Here is a 16,210-nt window from a genome sequence, read left to right on the forward strand (position 1 = left end):
ATCCCCAGTACCACAGGAGGAAAAAAAAATTCTCTCATTTTCCTTCTGTGCAAATTAACACAGGGTACGGGATCACATGGCCAGGCATACATTACTTCCTAAAGTACCCCTGAGCAAAGACACCCGAGGGGGTGCTAATAAGTAAAGTAATATTTGTTTATGATATGTTTTAGTCAGCTTTTTATCATAGTGACCAAAATATCTGACAAGTACAAGTTAAGAGGAAGGAAGGTTTATTGTGCTCATGGTTTTAAAGGCATGAAAGGTTTCAGTCCATGGCTGGCCATCTTCAAGGCAGGAACCATTCAGTGGCAGAGCTTCAGGCATGGCAGAGGAAAAGCTGCTCTCACCTCACGGTGAACGTGGCCAGAAAACAGAGAAGGGGACAGATACTCTCCCCAAGGCCACTAGCCCAGGGATCCACTCCTCCAGCCGGGCCCCAACCCCCAGACCTGGCTGCACTGCCTAATACGTGGGCTTTTCTGAGGAACATTTCACATCTAAACCATAACACAGCATCTGAAAACTGTCCCTTCTGTTTCCTTCAATCCCTGCTGCGTGACCACAGCAAAACATATACAAAATATGCATATACTTTAAAAATACAAAAATAAATAATAAATAAATTTAAGTAATTTTTTTGGTTGATGTTTGGTTTAGTACTGCGGACTGAATGCCTAGAGGCATTCACCCCCAGCCCCTCCATTTTTTGTTTGTTTGTTTTTTGTTTTTGTTTTTGTTTTTGGTACTGAGGCTGCACCCAGGGGCATTCTACCTCTGAACTACACATCCAGCCTATTTTATTTTTTAATTTTGAAACAGCATCTTACTAAGTTGTAAAGGCCTTTTTAAGTTGCTGAAGCTTGAAGCTGTGATCCTCCTTGTCTCAGTCCCACAAGTACTCAGGTTACAGGCATGCGCCAGTGCGAGGGGCAAACTTTAAGTGGCTCTTTAAAACAATAGTTTCCTCTTAGGTCATGCCACACATAAGAAAGAAAAATGCACTTTATTAGTTATAAAATGCCATGTGTCAATTAGGCCGGGTGTAGTGGCACATGCTTGTAATCCCAGCATTTGGGAGGCGGAGACCAGAGGATCACAGTTTGCAGACAGCCTCAGCTACTTAGTGAGGCCCAGTAATTCAAAACAAATTTAAAAAAAAGAAAAAGAAAATAAAAGCCATGTTTCTCCACATCTGTAGTAATTTAGTGTAGGTACCCAAATGGACTTAGTCCCTGAGTTGCACTTATTTCTTGTAAACAGAAAAAAGGCTTCAAGGTAGCATGCTAAGTTCTGATTAACTCTGGTTGTTTCCGGGGACCTCTGTAGCTTCTCGATTGTTGTCCAATTCAGTAGCAGGCAATTTTCTCCATTCCTGAGGCTGACTCAGCCAGCTCTTTCAGCAACAGAATCGGATACGTTCCTTTCAGAAGCGACAGTTCCAAGCCCACTTCCAGTCAGCCACCCCTCCTGGAAGGTTCATTTCAGCACAAGCATTTTTACCTTGCAGCATCATGCACATGTGTGCCTGCTTGGAAGCCATCGTCTCTCTAGTCTTAGAGAGTAGGAAAGGTTTTCATGCATTAGACAGGATGAGTTCCTTTCTCAGAGTGTGTTGCTGATGGAGATGATACTTCTCCTTAGCAGAAACTCTGCTGTTCCGTTCACACAGTTTTTTGTTGAGTTCAACATGTATATGCAGCAGTGGGCATTTTCTGGAAAAAATGAGAAAGGCAAAATGTAATGCCGTGCGAATACCAAAAAGAAGACAGGTTGTCTTTGGTGTGGAATAAGACAACAGATGTGAAAGTTCCTTGGAACTGTTCTTTGATAAATGCTCCACAAGCTGCTTATTGAATAATCCAAACCAGTTGGCAGCACTCTGGCCCACTGGCCACAGGTCCTCCTCCCCCTGGGACAGCTGAGTTTTACACTGGGAACACCCCAGCCAGGTGACAGCCCACCTGGGTCACCTATGCACACGCAGGGTGGTCCATGGCCTATCTACTTTGAAGGGATGGTTTGCTCCTGCTACCTCCTCCTCTTCCTGCTGAGCAACCATCAAGGGGTCTGGGGAGACAAAGCTGTGCAACCCAGAATGTATCTGACAGATGACTCATAAAGATCATTCTGAATCAGGGGGCAACTGAAAAAAAGTCAAAAGGTTAATCTCATACTTGAGATATGTTGTGGCTTCATTCAACTGGAAACCAGGATGCTAAAGCATCCCTTAGGAAAGTATTCTTGCCACAAAACATTAAAAAATGTAGTAGTCCCGCTTAACCATACGGGATACATTCCAAGACCATAAGAGCACCAACTCTTATACAGCATATGCTGTGATTTTCCTAGAATACATGCCTATGGTAAAGCTTCATTTATAAATTAGGCACAAGAAAAGATTAATAATAATAGCAGCTAATAATAAAATAGAACAATTATAGCTGGGCATAGTGGCACACTCCTGTAATCCTATACTTGGGAGGCTGAGACAGGAGGATCACAGGCTCAAGGCCAGCCTCAGCAATTTAGCAAGGCCCTCAACAACTTAGTAAGACCTGTTTCAAAATAAAAAATAAGAAGAGCTTGGGGTATAGCTCAGAGGTAGAATGTCCTGGGTTCATCCCTAGTACAAAAACAATAACAACAAAAATAAAACAATTATAACAACATCCTATAATAAAAGTTGCTTAAAATTTATGAGTTGTAGCTGGGCGTGGTGACGCATGCTTGTAATCTCTGCGCTTGGGAGGCTGAGACAGGAGGATCGCACAGGTTCAAAGCCAGCCTCAGCTACTTAGTGAGGCTCTCAGCAACTTAGTGAGACCCTGTTCCCAAATAAAATATAAAATAGGTCTGGGAGTATAGCCCGGAGGTAGAAAGCCTCTGGGTTCCACCCCCAGTACCACCAAAAAGTAAATAAATAAATAAATAAATAAATAAATAAATAAATAAATAAAATTTATGAGTTGTTTATTTCTGGGATTTTCCACTTAATACTTTCAGACCACCGTTGACTGTGGGCAACTGAAACCAGAGAAAGCAAACTCTCAAATAAGGAGAGTTACTATATATAACAGACTCACAGACCTGAAGAGTCAGGTACCATTTTTTACCTATATCAAACGTCAAAATCTAAATAAATAAAAGAACATGCAGTGTCAATGAGAATTCTGGGACACAGCCACTCTCACATAAAGTTGTCCGAGAGTCCGGTCTGGTAAGGGGTATCCAAGGCATGTAACATGCATGTGCTCTGACAAGGTGGTTCCACGCCTGGGAATTCCCCCCAAAGAAACTATTAAGGATAAGCACAGATTGCAAGCTTTAAAGATGCTTAACATTTTGTGTAAGTACATCTGAATATCAGTCACGCTAATTAAGCTATAGCCATAATATGGTCTAACCTGCAGACTGTCTACATGTGACTAATGACATGCAAAAACGTTTATGATCTACCACTAAGCAAACTAAAAGTACTTTAAGATCATATGTATATATGATTGTGTGAGAATCCAAAATAATCCAGAAAACTGTAAACTAAGATTTGTACCTCTAGTACATGAGAGGTTGGCTCTAGTTAGTAGGATTGTAACTGCTTGTTATATTCTGCCTTTAGCATCTATATTTTATGATTTTAAGTATTGTATTTTTATTTGTTTGTTTTGTTTGTCTGCAGTACCAGGGATTGGATCTAGGAGCACCCTACCACTGGGGACAATTCCCAGCCCTTTTTATTTTTTATTTTGAGACAGGGTCTTGCTAAGTTTCCCCGGCTAGTCTCAGGCTTGTAATCCTCCTGCTTCAGCCTCCTGAGTAGCTGGGATTATAGGCATGCACCACCATGACCAGCGTATGTATTAATTTTTTTCTTTTTATTACTAAGGATAGAACCCCTAGTATTCTATCTCCAGGCTAAACCTCCAGTCTTTTTTTTTTTTAATTATTACTTACCTTGAAACCATCTCAGTGAATTGTAAAGGGTCTCACTAAATTGCTGAGGCTGTCCTCAAACCTGTGAACCACTTATCTCACCCTCCTAACTACTGGGATTACAGGCATGTGCCACCACACCTGGCTTATATATTGCTTTTGTAATAAGAAAAAAAAGTTTTAAATTCTTAATTGTAAAGAAAAATATCCAAGCTACAAGCTGACTAACACAAAGTATTTATAAATTATGTTGAGTCTATATCAAACCCTAAGGCAACCCCAATGGGGAAGGAAAAATCCCTTTCCTCCATGAAAAGCACTGACACAGCTCAGTGGTAGTCCCCATTTTGGTAGCAAGACAATAAACAAGGGGTCCAGGGTCGACTGGCTCCTAGGTGGCTCACCTTTTTTGCTCCAGCTTCTGTGAGAGAGTGCACAGGTACAAGGAGGGTGAGCTGGGGGAGCTCTCCAGCAGAGACACGTCCGCCGTGCAGAAGCTCCAGAAGAAGTCAGCGTCTGGGTGAATGGTAAGGGGCCCCGGCTTCAGTTTGTTGGATTTCACTCCGTTCACTGATGGACCGTCCACCTCCAGGAGGCTGACGTCTTCCAGCTGGAAATTATGCAGTTCTGAAACCACGTAGTTCTGAATGAAAAAGAGTTTTGGCTTCCCCAGGAGGGAAGGGCACATGTCTCCCATGAACATCCTCCTGATCCAATGCAAAGGGAGCCCTGAGTGAGTGTGATCCACACCAAACACGCTCTGAGAGTCGCCTCGGCTTACCAGGACGCACACAAAGCTGTCGTAGTATCGGTGTTGGGGCAGACAGACAACTTTGTGAAGAGTCTGCTTTATATCGTCCACACTGAGATAGCAGAAATCTTGGACTTCATAGCCCAAGGACGTGAAGGTGTCTCGAAGAACTCCTGGAGAAAACAAACATGAACAACAGCACTGCAGTGAGAAGAGCCCAGAGGAACTGGGTAGGAATCCCAGGCCCAGTCTCCACCATTTATCCGTTTCTGTGCTATACTATTTTTTTTTTTTTTTTGAACTGGGGATCGAACCCAGAGCGCCACACCTGCAAAGCAGGTGCTTTGCCACTGAGCTAGATCCCAGCCCCTGTGCTATACTATTTTTTTAAAAGAAGTTTTATTTATTTATTTTTTGTGGTACTGGGGGTGGAACCCAGGGGCTTTTCTACCTCCAGACTATACTCCCAGACCTATTTTACACTTTATTTGGAAACAGGGTCTCACTAAGTTGCTGAGAGCTTCACTAAGTATCTGAGGCTGGCTTCGAACCTGTGCGATCCTCCTGCCTCAGCCTCCCAAGTGCTGGGATTACAAGCGTGCGCCACCACGCCCGGCTGTGCTCTAATATTTTGAAGGACCTGAGAACTGAGTAGGAGGGACAGTCTGCCTTCAGTGGAAGAATAAACACAGCCCACTAAAGCAATTTATATCTTTTCTAGTAAAATAGAAATCTTGCACACTGCACTTGGTGAGCTTCCCCCTGGCTCCTTCCCCACTCCTTCCCCCGACATGATATCAAAATTTTCTAATAGAAAGCAGAAACTCTCTCTTCCCATTCAAGCATCCCATGTCCTTTTGAGCCACCCATTACATATCTACAATTTTGTGGCAGAAGTGATAGCATGTGACCGCCAAAACTAGGTCCCCAGTATGAGACATGAAATACGTTCCACATTTCTAACGATGGCCCGCTCCCTGGAGTCTCTGCCTCATGCCACCCGACCATCTGTCCACAGGTGCAGGCAGAACCCACTCCAGTACAATCAAACCGCTGAAGAACAAAACCCTTTTCTTTTCAACCAAAACAAAGTCGGGGATTTTTCAAGAGGCTCTTTCTTAAAACAACAGGGTGCCCAAGTACATAGGAGTACATTTGCAGAGTGCAAATCCAAGCCCAGATCCAAATGGCTGCAGAAATGGCGGCAAGGGCATGAGTTCCCTCCACCTGCTCTGGGCTGATGCAGAAGCCCCTTGACTTAAGTTGGACGACTTCCAGACTCCCCAGACCTAGATTCCTTACAGTTACACGAGGGGCTCTAGATAAAGGAGGAAAACCCCAGGGGAGTGATGGGGGGGGCTGGGGAATTAGTGAAGGAACACTTCACTGTACAATTATTAATTATCAGTGCCAATCTCAATATCATGTATGGGGAAGGGGAGGGAGTGGAGAGGGGCAGGGGGAGCTCGCCGAGGGCTGTGTGCATGGACGTTCCTGTCACTCTGACTTCGTTATTCTGTGAGACTACAATGCACCAATAAAAGTATATTTCAAAAATAAAAGTCACTTTCCCAAGCCAAAATATAAATGCATATATGGAGGGGAAAAAAGATTCCCTGCAGTGGCCCTCCACAAAGATTCTTCTCCTGGTTTGTAGACTTCCTGAAAGACTCTGCCTTGAGAGTCTGTATAATATAGTGCAAAGCCGGGCGTGGTGGCGCACGCTTGTAATCCCCGGGCTTGGGAGGCAGAGACAGGAGGATCGTGCAGGTTCGAAGCTAGCCGCACGCGCTGGCTTAGGAGACCCTATTTCCAATTTAAAAAATGTAAAAATAGGTCTGGGAGTGTAGCCCAGAGGTAGAAGGGCTTCCAGGAACCCCAGTACCACCAAAAAAAAAATAATAATAATAATATAGTGCAAAGACCAGAGTCATATAAGCCTCCCTTGTAATCCTGACCCTCCCACCACCTTAGGCTGCGTGATCTCAAGAAAGTGGGTCTCCCTGGCTTTAGATGGAAGTGATGAGAACCACTTTACAAGACTGCTGCAGGGATTAAACAATACAAGGAAAGCTCTTGGTGTTCAATAAAAGTTAGTTCCTGTTCCCTTGTTCAAAATCCCTTTCACGCATCTTCTAGAAGTTTCTATGGCCCTACAGACCCTACCAAGCTCACTTCTCTTTCATCTGCTCAGGCTGCCTTCAGTGGAAGAATAAACACAGCCTCCTAACCAATTTATATCTTTTCTAATAGAAAATAGAATTGGGGATGCTGAGACCAGAGGGATGCAGTCCACGGACAGCCTCAGCTACTTAGTGAGAGCCTGTATCAAAATAAACAATAAGAGCCAGGCATGGTGGCGCACACTTGTGATCCCAGAAATCGGGAGGCCGAGACAGGAGGATTGCACAGGTTCTAAATCAGCTTTGGCTACTTAGTGAGCTCTCAGCAACTTAGTGAGACCCTGTTTCCAAATAAAAAATATTAAATAGGTCTAGGAGTGTGTCCCAGAGAAAGCCCCTGGTTCCATCCCTAGTACCACAAAAAAAAAAAAAGAAAGAAAGAATAAAAAATAGGGCAGGGGTGTAGCTCAGAGGTCGAATGCCCCTGGGTTTCATCCCTAGACCTGGAAAAAAAAGAAAGAAAGAAAGAAAGAAAAAGAAATGTCTTTCTTGTCCCCATTAAAGATCCCATGTCAAAAGGCATGGTGGTATGCATCTGTAATCTTGTACTTGGGGGGCTGAGACAGGAGTATCACAGGCTCAAGGCCAGCCTCAGAAAAGCAAGGAAACCTAGCAAGACTCTGTTTCAAAAGATAAAATAAAAAGGGGCTAAGGGTGTACCCCAGAGATAGAACACCACTGGGTTCAATCCCCAGTAACTAACTCTCTCTCTCTCTCTCTCTCTCTCTCTCTCTCTCTCTCTCTCTCTCCCGTTGTTTTGAAGCACCCATTGCATTTTTATAATTTTGTGGCAGAAGTGATAGAATGTGACTGCCAAAGCTAGATCATCAAAAGGATGTAGCTTTTACCTGGCTCCTTATCTGAAGGATGTTTTCAGTTCTTAGTCCATCCATTTGCTAGGCAGAAAAATGTCTCTGTCCTAAGCCCAGAGGCTTCACTAGCATCTCCAAACCCAGGTTGCCAACTATCCTTGCCAGGTCACTTCTCTGGTTTGTTTCCATGTCTCATCACTAGGTGCAGCCTCCCTTCCTCTCCTACGGTGTGGTCTTCCAGAAGACGTCCCCAAACCAAAGAACACAATTATAGCAATCTCACGCCCATCGGGGGATAAAGAGGCGCCCTCTCATACAAGTTTAGGCATCACAGAAAGGAATGAAGGAGAGAGAGTAACTGAAGCCACTAGGTGGCTGTTGACCACGAATTCTCAATGCTCCAGGCTAAGTGGGAACAATATTAAATGAAGATCGTCACAACGAAGTCGGACTCACAGCTTCAGTCAATAGTTTCTACCTCCTTGCCCAACAGACATGACCAACTACTCATAAACTGTACAAATGAGAATGAGAAATTTCAATTTTTCTTCTAGATTCTCAGCAGAAAATAGGAAAAATGATAAAAAGTTAAAAAAAATCACAGCCTTGGTTAGACAACAAGCTGGAATAGCCACTAGACAAATGAGAATTGGCTTGAGTGTTCAGAATTTAATTCACTCAGCCTATGAGCAGCATCTGTACGTGTTCATATACATGGATGGAGTCACTGGGACTTTTCAACCTAGATTTAATTGTGGCTCTACGTCTTCTCAGAGATGGCAGCTTTAAAATAGCACAAGCCAGCATGGTGGCTCATGCCTGTAATCCCAGGATTGAGACAGGAAGATTACAGGTTAAAGGCCAGCCTCAATAATTTAGCAAAACCCTCAGCAACTTAGCAGGAGCTGCTTTCAAAATAAAAATAAAATAGGCTGGTGGTATAGTTCAGAGGTAAAATGCCCCTGGATTCAATCCCCAGTTTCACACACACAAAACAAGTAAATTCTTATATCCTGTAATAATTAAGAGACACAAAAAAGATTCTGATATCCTTAAGTCTATAATCAAGGAGTATTATTACCAAGGAAATGGGGGACATATTCCCAGGTTGCTGATAACCTATTAAGTAACACTCCTTGGTACACACTTGTAATCCCAGCATTTGCGAGACGGAGACAGGAGGATTGCAGTTTGCGGCCAACCTCAGCTACTTAGTGAAGTCCTTTGCAACTCAATGAGACCCTGTTTCAAAATAAAGAATAAAAAATAGAGCTGGGGTGTGTAGCTCAGAGGTAGAATGCCCCTGGGTTCCATCCCTAGTACAGCAAAAAATAAATAAATAAGAAATAAACAACATAAACAACACTCTTGCCCTCTTAAAATCACCATGTGACAGAAAGTCCTGGCCACACGGACACTGGCCATTTTCCCAGGGTGTAGACAAGGCTTTGGTGAACAGTACCATGCCTGGGTTGGACACAGGACAGGACAAGAGAACCTGGACTAGGCCATCAGTCCTGTGGCTACTATTTCATTCAAACACTAGGGTTCCTGACACATTGTGGGGTACTCTCTCCCCTCTAGGGGGCAGAAACAAGCAGAGAAACGCAGGCTTCAAAGCTCTTGTTTACTTATCTTCCTTTGGTTCACTTCCTTCTGAAACCCTTTATCTCACTGACAAACTCCCTTCCTTTCAAAGTCCTTGCAAAAAAGCTCACCACTGCCTCCCTCCCATGCGGGGACTGGGTAGACCGACGCTGCCCTGGTGCCTCCTAGCTCTTTTCTTTATCTGGATTGCCAGGAGTTTGGGCTGCTGCGGTCCCTGTCACGTGGCAGTGAGCAGGCAGCTGTGTGGCACAGAGCAAAAGAGGAACCAGTCTAGAAACCGCAGAGTTTAAGTCCTGGCTCTCCGTCTCCTCCTCCTGGGATCAGTGCTTTGCCTGGTCTTAGAAGAGGATAGACCTACACCAGCAGAGGGACTAAGAAGGGGAATCTCAGGTCTAGGGCAGGAAAACCTTAAGCTAAAGACAGAGATGAAGCCAAACCCCGCCAGTCCCAGATGCCACAAATATGGCCAAGAAGAACAAATCCAGACCTCAGAGCAAGATGGGGAAGCCCTCCGGTGTCCCTCTGGCAGGACCAAGTCACTCAACAGACACGGCCTGAAGTCATAAAAGCTGACATTCCTCCTTCATGTCACCTTTTCCTCTAATATATGGTGAGATGAGGTAGCTGTTTTCCTACTTAGGCCAGCAAGAACCGGCATTACAGCCCAGCCTAACGTATAGGATAAAGGTGGTGGTGACAGTGTAATTCTGAGTAAATTATAGCCCCTGTTTATTCATCTGTAAAATGGGATTAATATTTATACTGAATATATTTTGTTGTTGTTTGTATGTGGTACTAGGGCTTGAACCCAAGGCCTCATATATGCTAGGCAAGCATTCTACCACTGAATCTGTGAGCCTCCTGCTTCACCCTACCTAGTAAGAATTATAGGCTAAACCATGTTCTTCAGATGGTAGCTGTGAGGATCCGGTGAGATTTCTGTAAAGATACTTGGGGACTTGTAATCCCAGCACTTGGGAGGCTGAGACAGGAGGATCATACAGGTTCGAAGCCAGCCTCAGCTACTTAGTGAGGCTCTCAGCAACTTAGTGAGACCTTGTTTCCAAATAAAATATAAAATAAGTCTGGGAGTGTAGCCCAGAGGTAGAAAGCTCCTGGGTTCCATCCTCATTACCACAAAAAATAATAAATTAAATAAAATAGATTAAGCCAGGTGTGGTAGCACACACTTGTAAATCCCAGTATTTGGGAGACTGAGACAGGAGGATCATGCAGGTTCAAAGCTAGCCTCAGCTACTTAGAGAGGCTCTCAGCAACTTAATGAGATCCTGTTATCCTGTTTGCAAATAAAATATAAAAAATAGGTCTGAGAGTGTAGCCTGGAGGTAGAAAGCCCCTGAATTTCATCCCTAGTACCAAAAAAAAAAAAGAGATTATTTTTAAAAAGATTATTTTTGTGGTACTGGGGATGGAACCCAGGAACATTCTACCTTTAAGCTACACCCCAGCCCTATATTTTTAGTCTTTTTTTAAATTTTGAAACAAGAGTCTCACTAAGTTGCAAAGGGCCTCACCAAGTAGCTGAGGCTGTCCACGAACTGCAATCCTCCGGTCTCAGCCTCCCGAATGCTGGGATTACAAGCATGCACCACCACGCCCAGCTTAGATTAATTTTAAAGAAGATAAAAGTAGCCATTCCAATACAATGCAAGGATCTCTTCCTGGAAGCTATCTCTTAAGAACTGAAGGAGTCTCTGTATTCTAAACTAAAACAGGCTCAAGGCAGAGAGATTCTGAATCCCATTTACCATTACCTACTGTATTTTGCCCTCAAATAGAGGAAGAAAAACCTGGGCACTGAGTTTGGAAAATGAAACTTCAATGAAATGCAGAAATCCCACTTCTTCTGCATATGCTGGAAACCCCACTCCCAACCCAGACCTAGCTCAGTAAGTATCAACTGTTCCTTAGAGAGGGCTTCTGAGAAGGGCACCATTAGATAAATGTGTAGAATGAATCAGAAAAGAAGGAGTGCTCCACCAGTCAATCTACAGTCACTTACAGTCATTTATTAAGGACCCTTAAAGAGCTGGGTTCAATAGAAACCCTGTGAGCAGAACACAAGATGGGCAGTACACTGTGAGAGGAAAAGGGAATTCCGGGGTCATATTGTTTGAGAAATGCAAAGTCAACAAGGCTAAAATAGCTTCTTTACAGGAAGACTTCTCAGCGCCATTGCTAGGTGGCTACGCGTTGTGAATCTCTGGAAGGCAGACAAATCAGGCAGTCGACTTGACCCCAGAAGCCACATTTTACTTAGTTCCCATCATTACCTTACAGAAGTACCGACACAAGGGAAACATGTAGTTTCTGTCATTTGAGGAGCTTATAAGAAGCTTATAAAGTTGTTGGTAAGTAAAGGTTATAAATGTGCTACAATAATGACTGAAAGGTCACAGGGTACAATGTGATTTTTAGGGGAAATAGGCAATCAGAAAAGTGAAGCTCAGTGTGGGCTGAGACACTAGGAAGGGCACTGTACAGAAGGTATAAATTTAAGAGGAGGCCTGGAAAACCAGGGCAAAGGCCTGGCATGTGGCCAGCTCAGCATCTGCTCAGCTAGGCCAGCCAGAGAGGTTTTCCTGCACCACTCTCATACATTTAAAACTATAAACCACTTTTTAAATATCTCCTTTGTAAAGCACAGATGATTACTGATAATTCCTTCCAGGCTAGTTTTTCCTTGGAGATAATAATGTCATTGATAAAGATGTCAAGTGCATGTCAAGAGAGGATTCTGGGTACTCAAACAACTTAGAAGTACTTTGTTCTCCTATATATCTACAGCTCCTGCTCCACAATGCCGACAACCCCCAAAGCTCAGGAAACCTTAAGTTCTTTTTTCTAAATTATTTTGTGGCAAGACCTTTTTTAAAGTATGAGGTCTATCCTACTAGTTTGAATATCTATTCATTTTTCCATTGAAACATTAACATATTTGATTATGGGGCCCCATAGAGTGTTTTATAAATTGCAGTGTATGTAGTATATCATCTTTCTAAACTCTAGAAGCCTCTAAATTCTGAAACACAAGGGCCTCCAAAGAGGGACTGTGTATGTAATTCTTACATGTACACTAGATTCAGTCTCTATGAAGTAAGGGCTTGATAAATGGCTCAGCCTTGGGGTGACTCTAAAGGGAAATTCCATTAACGATGCTAGGCCTTCAAGTGAATAATGCCCAGAAGAAAAAAAATGTCTCATCACAGACTCCTGGCCCTCTGCCCCCAGGAGGAAGGCATCCTTAAGCGTCCATGGATTTCATGGGAAGGAGGAGGGTAAGCGCCACTTCCTTGGCCTCAAGCTGCCCAGAAGCGTGCACTGCTGCTTTGTCTGGACAGACCCTCCATCTACCAGCTCAGATGTCACTTGCCACTGTCTTTGTAGCTCAGGAGTAGAAGCTACAGTGGCTGCTCTGATTCCCTCGTGGAGATCTTCCCAGCCTGTGACTACAGGGAGACGCTACTGGCTCAGGTTTCTGCCCATTCCATTAAAAGAAAAAGTGGGAAAGGAAGCCGAAGAGTTCAAGCCAGGGTCATCAGCAAAGAATTTCTGCTCTCCACTCCTCTTGGAAGAGGAAATTTTCTGTCTTTAAAAAAAAAAAAATCAGACACTGAAAATGTAAGCTGGTTAAAAAGTAAAGAAGAAAAATTTTAAGCTTTTCAGAAATAGCAGAGGAGGAAAAAAGAAGGGAAAGACACTTCCTCTTAAATTCTGCAAACACTATCTCTTATTCAGAGGACTTAGACCAAACCCCAGAGTCCATCGGGCGGGGATGTGAGGCAGTTTCTTCCGCATGTCTAACAAGGTCAGAGGTCTACGTAGATGGCCAGTGAGGGCCAGCACAGGCCTCGAGTGCTAGGTTACTCACAGAAGACATGAAACTAAGGGCTTTTTACTTCTATCACACTGATGTAATTTATCCCAAACCCTAATCACTGATTGTCAGCCTCAAGAAGAGGTTACTGACCACAGAAGGATTCTTCTCATAAATAAGTCCCAAAGAATAACCCTGTCATAGCTAACAACCCGGTTTTGAGAGGAGACGCCACCCCACTGCTTTCCAGTTGGCTTCACACATGTCCAAACATGGTGGTCTACATATAGCAGATGCTCAATAAACACTTATTGGAAAAAGGAAAGAATGATCTCATAAATATTTAGGGACTTGCATACTCTGTGACTGAAAGGCTGATATTTTGAGGATAGGAGGAAAAGACAGGTAGAAGATAGTCCATTGTATTCTAAAGATAAGGGCTGGGTGTGGTGGCGCACGCTTGTAATCCCGGCATTCAGGAGGCTGAGACTCAGCTACTCAGTGAGGTTCTTTGCAACTCAGTGAGACCCAGTGTCAAAAATAAAGAATAAAAAATAGGGCTAGGGGTGTGGCTCGGGGGTAGTATGTCCCCTGGGTTCAACCCCTAGTACCGCCAAAAAAAAAAAAAAAAAAAAACTCTAAAGATAGAAATGAATGGTTTTAGAAAGATGCTGATACTAGAAGAGCTTATTCATTCATTTGTTCATTCATTCATTCATTCATTTATTTGCCCAACATATATTCATGGGACACCTATGTGATAGGCACCATTCCAGGTATTGAAGAGCCATAGAAAAAGAGATAGATAAACTCATCCATCCGCATTTATGGAATTCACATTAAAGCAAAGTGGCTAAAAACATGGGCTTTGGAGGCAAGCGCTCAAATGCCAGCTCTATCAGTACTAAGAAGTTAGGGAGGTAGTCCACCGCTCAGCCTGCTCACCTTGAAATTAGAGGTAAAGGACCCATCTCACACTATAATTGATGAGGATTCATGCAAAGTGATTAGCAAGGCACCTGGTATGTAGTCAATTTTGGGGGAGGCCTGAATCCAGGGGCATTCTACCTCCAACCTATACTTCCAGCCCTATTTTATTATTATTCTTTTGTTTGAAACAGGGTGCCACTAAGTTGCTGAGGGCCTCACTAAGTTGCTGAGGCTGGCCTCCAACCTGCCATTCTCCTGTCTCAGCCTCCCAAGTCGTGGTGTGGCCAACTGTTAATAAATCAGACTCTGATCACCCTCGTGCTAGTCCCATCATGCTCCTGCTGGTTTGTCTCAGAAGCCTTGTTTCAGGTACAAATGATCTAGAGTGCTTGTTTATTACTGACTCCTGTCCTTCTCCCAGATGGTCAACATTAAAGTTAGAAAAGATAACTGGACAGAGGAAACCCATGTAATTACTCTTAATGGAGCACCCAACTGCTGATGGAAAAGAAATGAAGAGCATTGTACCCGATAATGACACTGTCTACCAAAGCAAGACCCAGGGCCTAGAGTTACTGAAAAACCCCAGGAAGAGAAGTGGGGAGCTCAGGAGCTGGGAGTCTAGAGAGAGCATGTGAGGAGGAGCTTGTGTCCTCCTCTTCCTCATGATGAACACCCTCCGGCTGCTCTGAGTCTCAGCTACAAGAGTAAAGGGACCTGGGACCTCACAGCTGATGAAAAGCACAGGCTGCATGAGTAGAAGTGTGTTGTCCTGTTTTTTACCTGTTGATTAGCCACTTGTGCCTGGAAGGTTTATCAGAGGCCCAATTACTAGTTTTGTTCCCAGAGGCAGGGAGGCCTTGAGTCCAAAGCGCTTGATCCTCAGGGGAAGGACAGCCATGAGCACCTGGGGTGCTTTATGGGAGCAGGTGCACTCCAGGAAGCACTTCACCTTCAAGATGTGGAACCTGAAGGACTCTCCTGAGCAAGAAGGACTTGCAGCCTGCAGCTGCCCTCCTGATTCCAGGGCTCACACAGGCCCAGCAGCAGCCATGAAGCAGGAAATAGATGTACCCGAGGCCAGTACCCACTCCTGCCTTGGGCCAAAGGCGGCCCCAGTTCTACCTCCAACCCACCTTCCTTGGCCATCTTTCTCTCTTCCTGAGTCTCTGCTCCCAGCCCCACCCCGCCACCCAGCTTTTGTGTGTAGATGTTCCTTTTCGGCCAAGCCCGTGCAGACAGATGACTGGGAAGAGCGGTCTGCCCAGTCTTCCCTGGGGTGTTTCCCCTAGCATTTGCCCCTTCTCGTGTGGCTGCCTCCGTCCCAGTGCACCGCAGCTGTGGGGACTGTCCTACTCAAGCTGGAGCCCAGTGCAGGCCGCCTGCCCTCAGCTCCCTCCCTCACTGACCCGAGACAGGACCCCACATATCAAAGACAAAGCCATGGCGAGTTCTTGTATAGTGATTTGCAACTCAAATTAAACAAAAATGAAAAAATAATGTCAGCCAGCACTCATACATGTTTACAGTGTGCCAGGCGCCGTTCTAAACCCTTTGTAAGTATGAACACACTCACTCTGCTCCAACACCCTGTGGGATAGGTCCCGTTATGAACCCACTTTACAGCAGAGGAAACTGAGCCTTTAAAAGGGTAGGAAAGCTGCCCAAGGTCACAATCTAGGACATGTCAGGGCCACAGTTCAAACCCAAGCAATCATTACAGGGCCCAGCTCTGACCACACACCTACGATGCAGAAAAACACAAATGTCCATTTAGTCTCTGCCCACAAAAGGCCCAAAACTCAGCAATGGAAGCAAGCACAGACATCGGAATTAACCCCAAACAACTGAACTTTTCAATTCTATAGCTGAACATGACTTTATGATTATCTTAGAAAATATATATGCAAATATACATATGATGCTCTGTTATATATAAAATTACAAATATTAAATATATGCTTCTATATAAATGTTTAAAATATATTAAAATATACACTTCTATATATAAAATAGAGCATCATTTGCAGTCGGTAAATTAAATAAGACTGATTAGAATCACAAGTAAAGGACAGTCACACAATCTCTTTTAAAACAAGAAGCAACTACAGAAGTTATTTTCCTCTTCCTCTGTTCCAGGCCATATTCTTATCTC

At 44.0% G+C, this 16,210-nt stretch overlaps 1 protein-coding gene across 1 annotated transcript in view; it reads right to left on the bottom strand.

Annotated features, from left to right (window-relative positions):
* Positions 1-1,576: 1,576 nt before the first annotated feature.
* Positions 1,577-16,210, bottom strand: part of CFLAR (CASP8 and FADD like apoptosis regulator) — a gene marked incomplete at both ends in the record, with an annotated part of 33,223 nt that continues 18,589 nt past the window's right edge. The window contains 2 exons of the mRNA XM_080689351.1: positions 1,577-1,715; positions 4,338-4,857. Of these exons, the coding sequence (XP_080545477.1) occupies positions 1,577-1,715; positions 4,338-4,857 (659 nt within the window). The remainder of the gene's footprint in view (positions 1,716-4,337; positions 4,858-16,210) is intronic.

Source organism: Muscardinus avellanarius (assembly GCF_963383645.1).
Source record: "Muscardinus avellanarius genome assembly, chromosome: 2".
In the NCBI taxonomy this organism is placed as follows: domain Eukaryota; kingdom Metazoa; phylum Chordata; class Mammalia; order Rodentia; family Gliridae; genus Muscardinus; species Muscardinus avellanarius.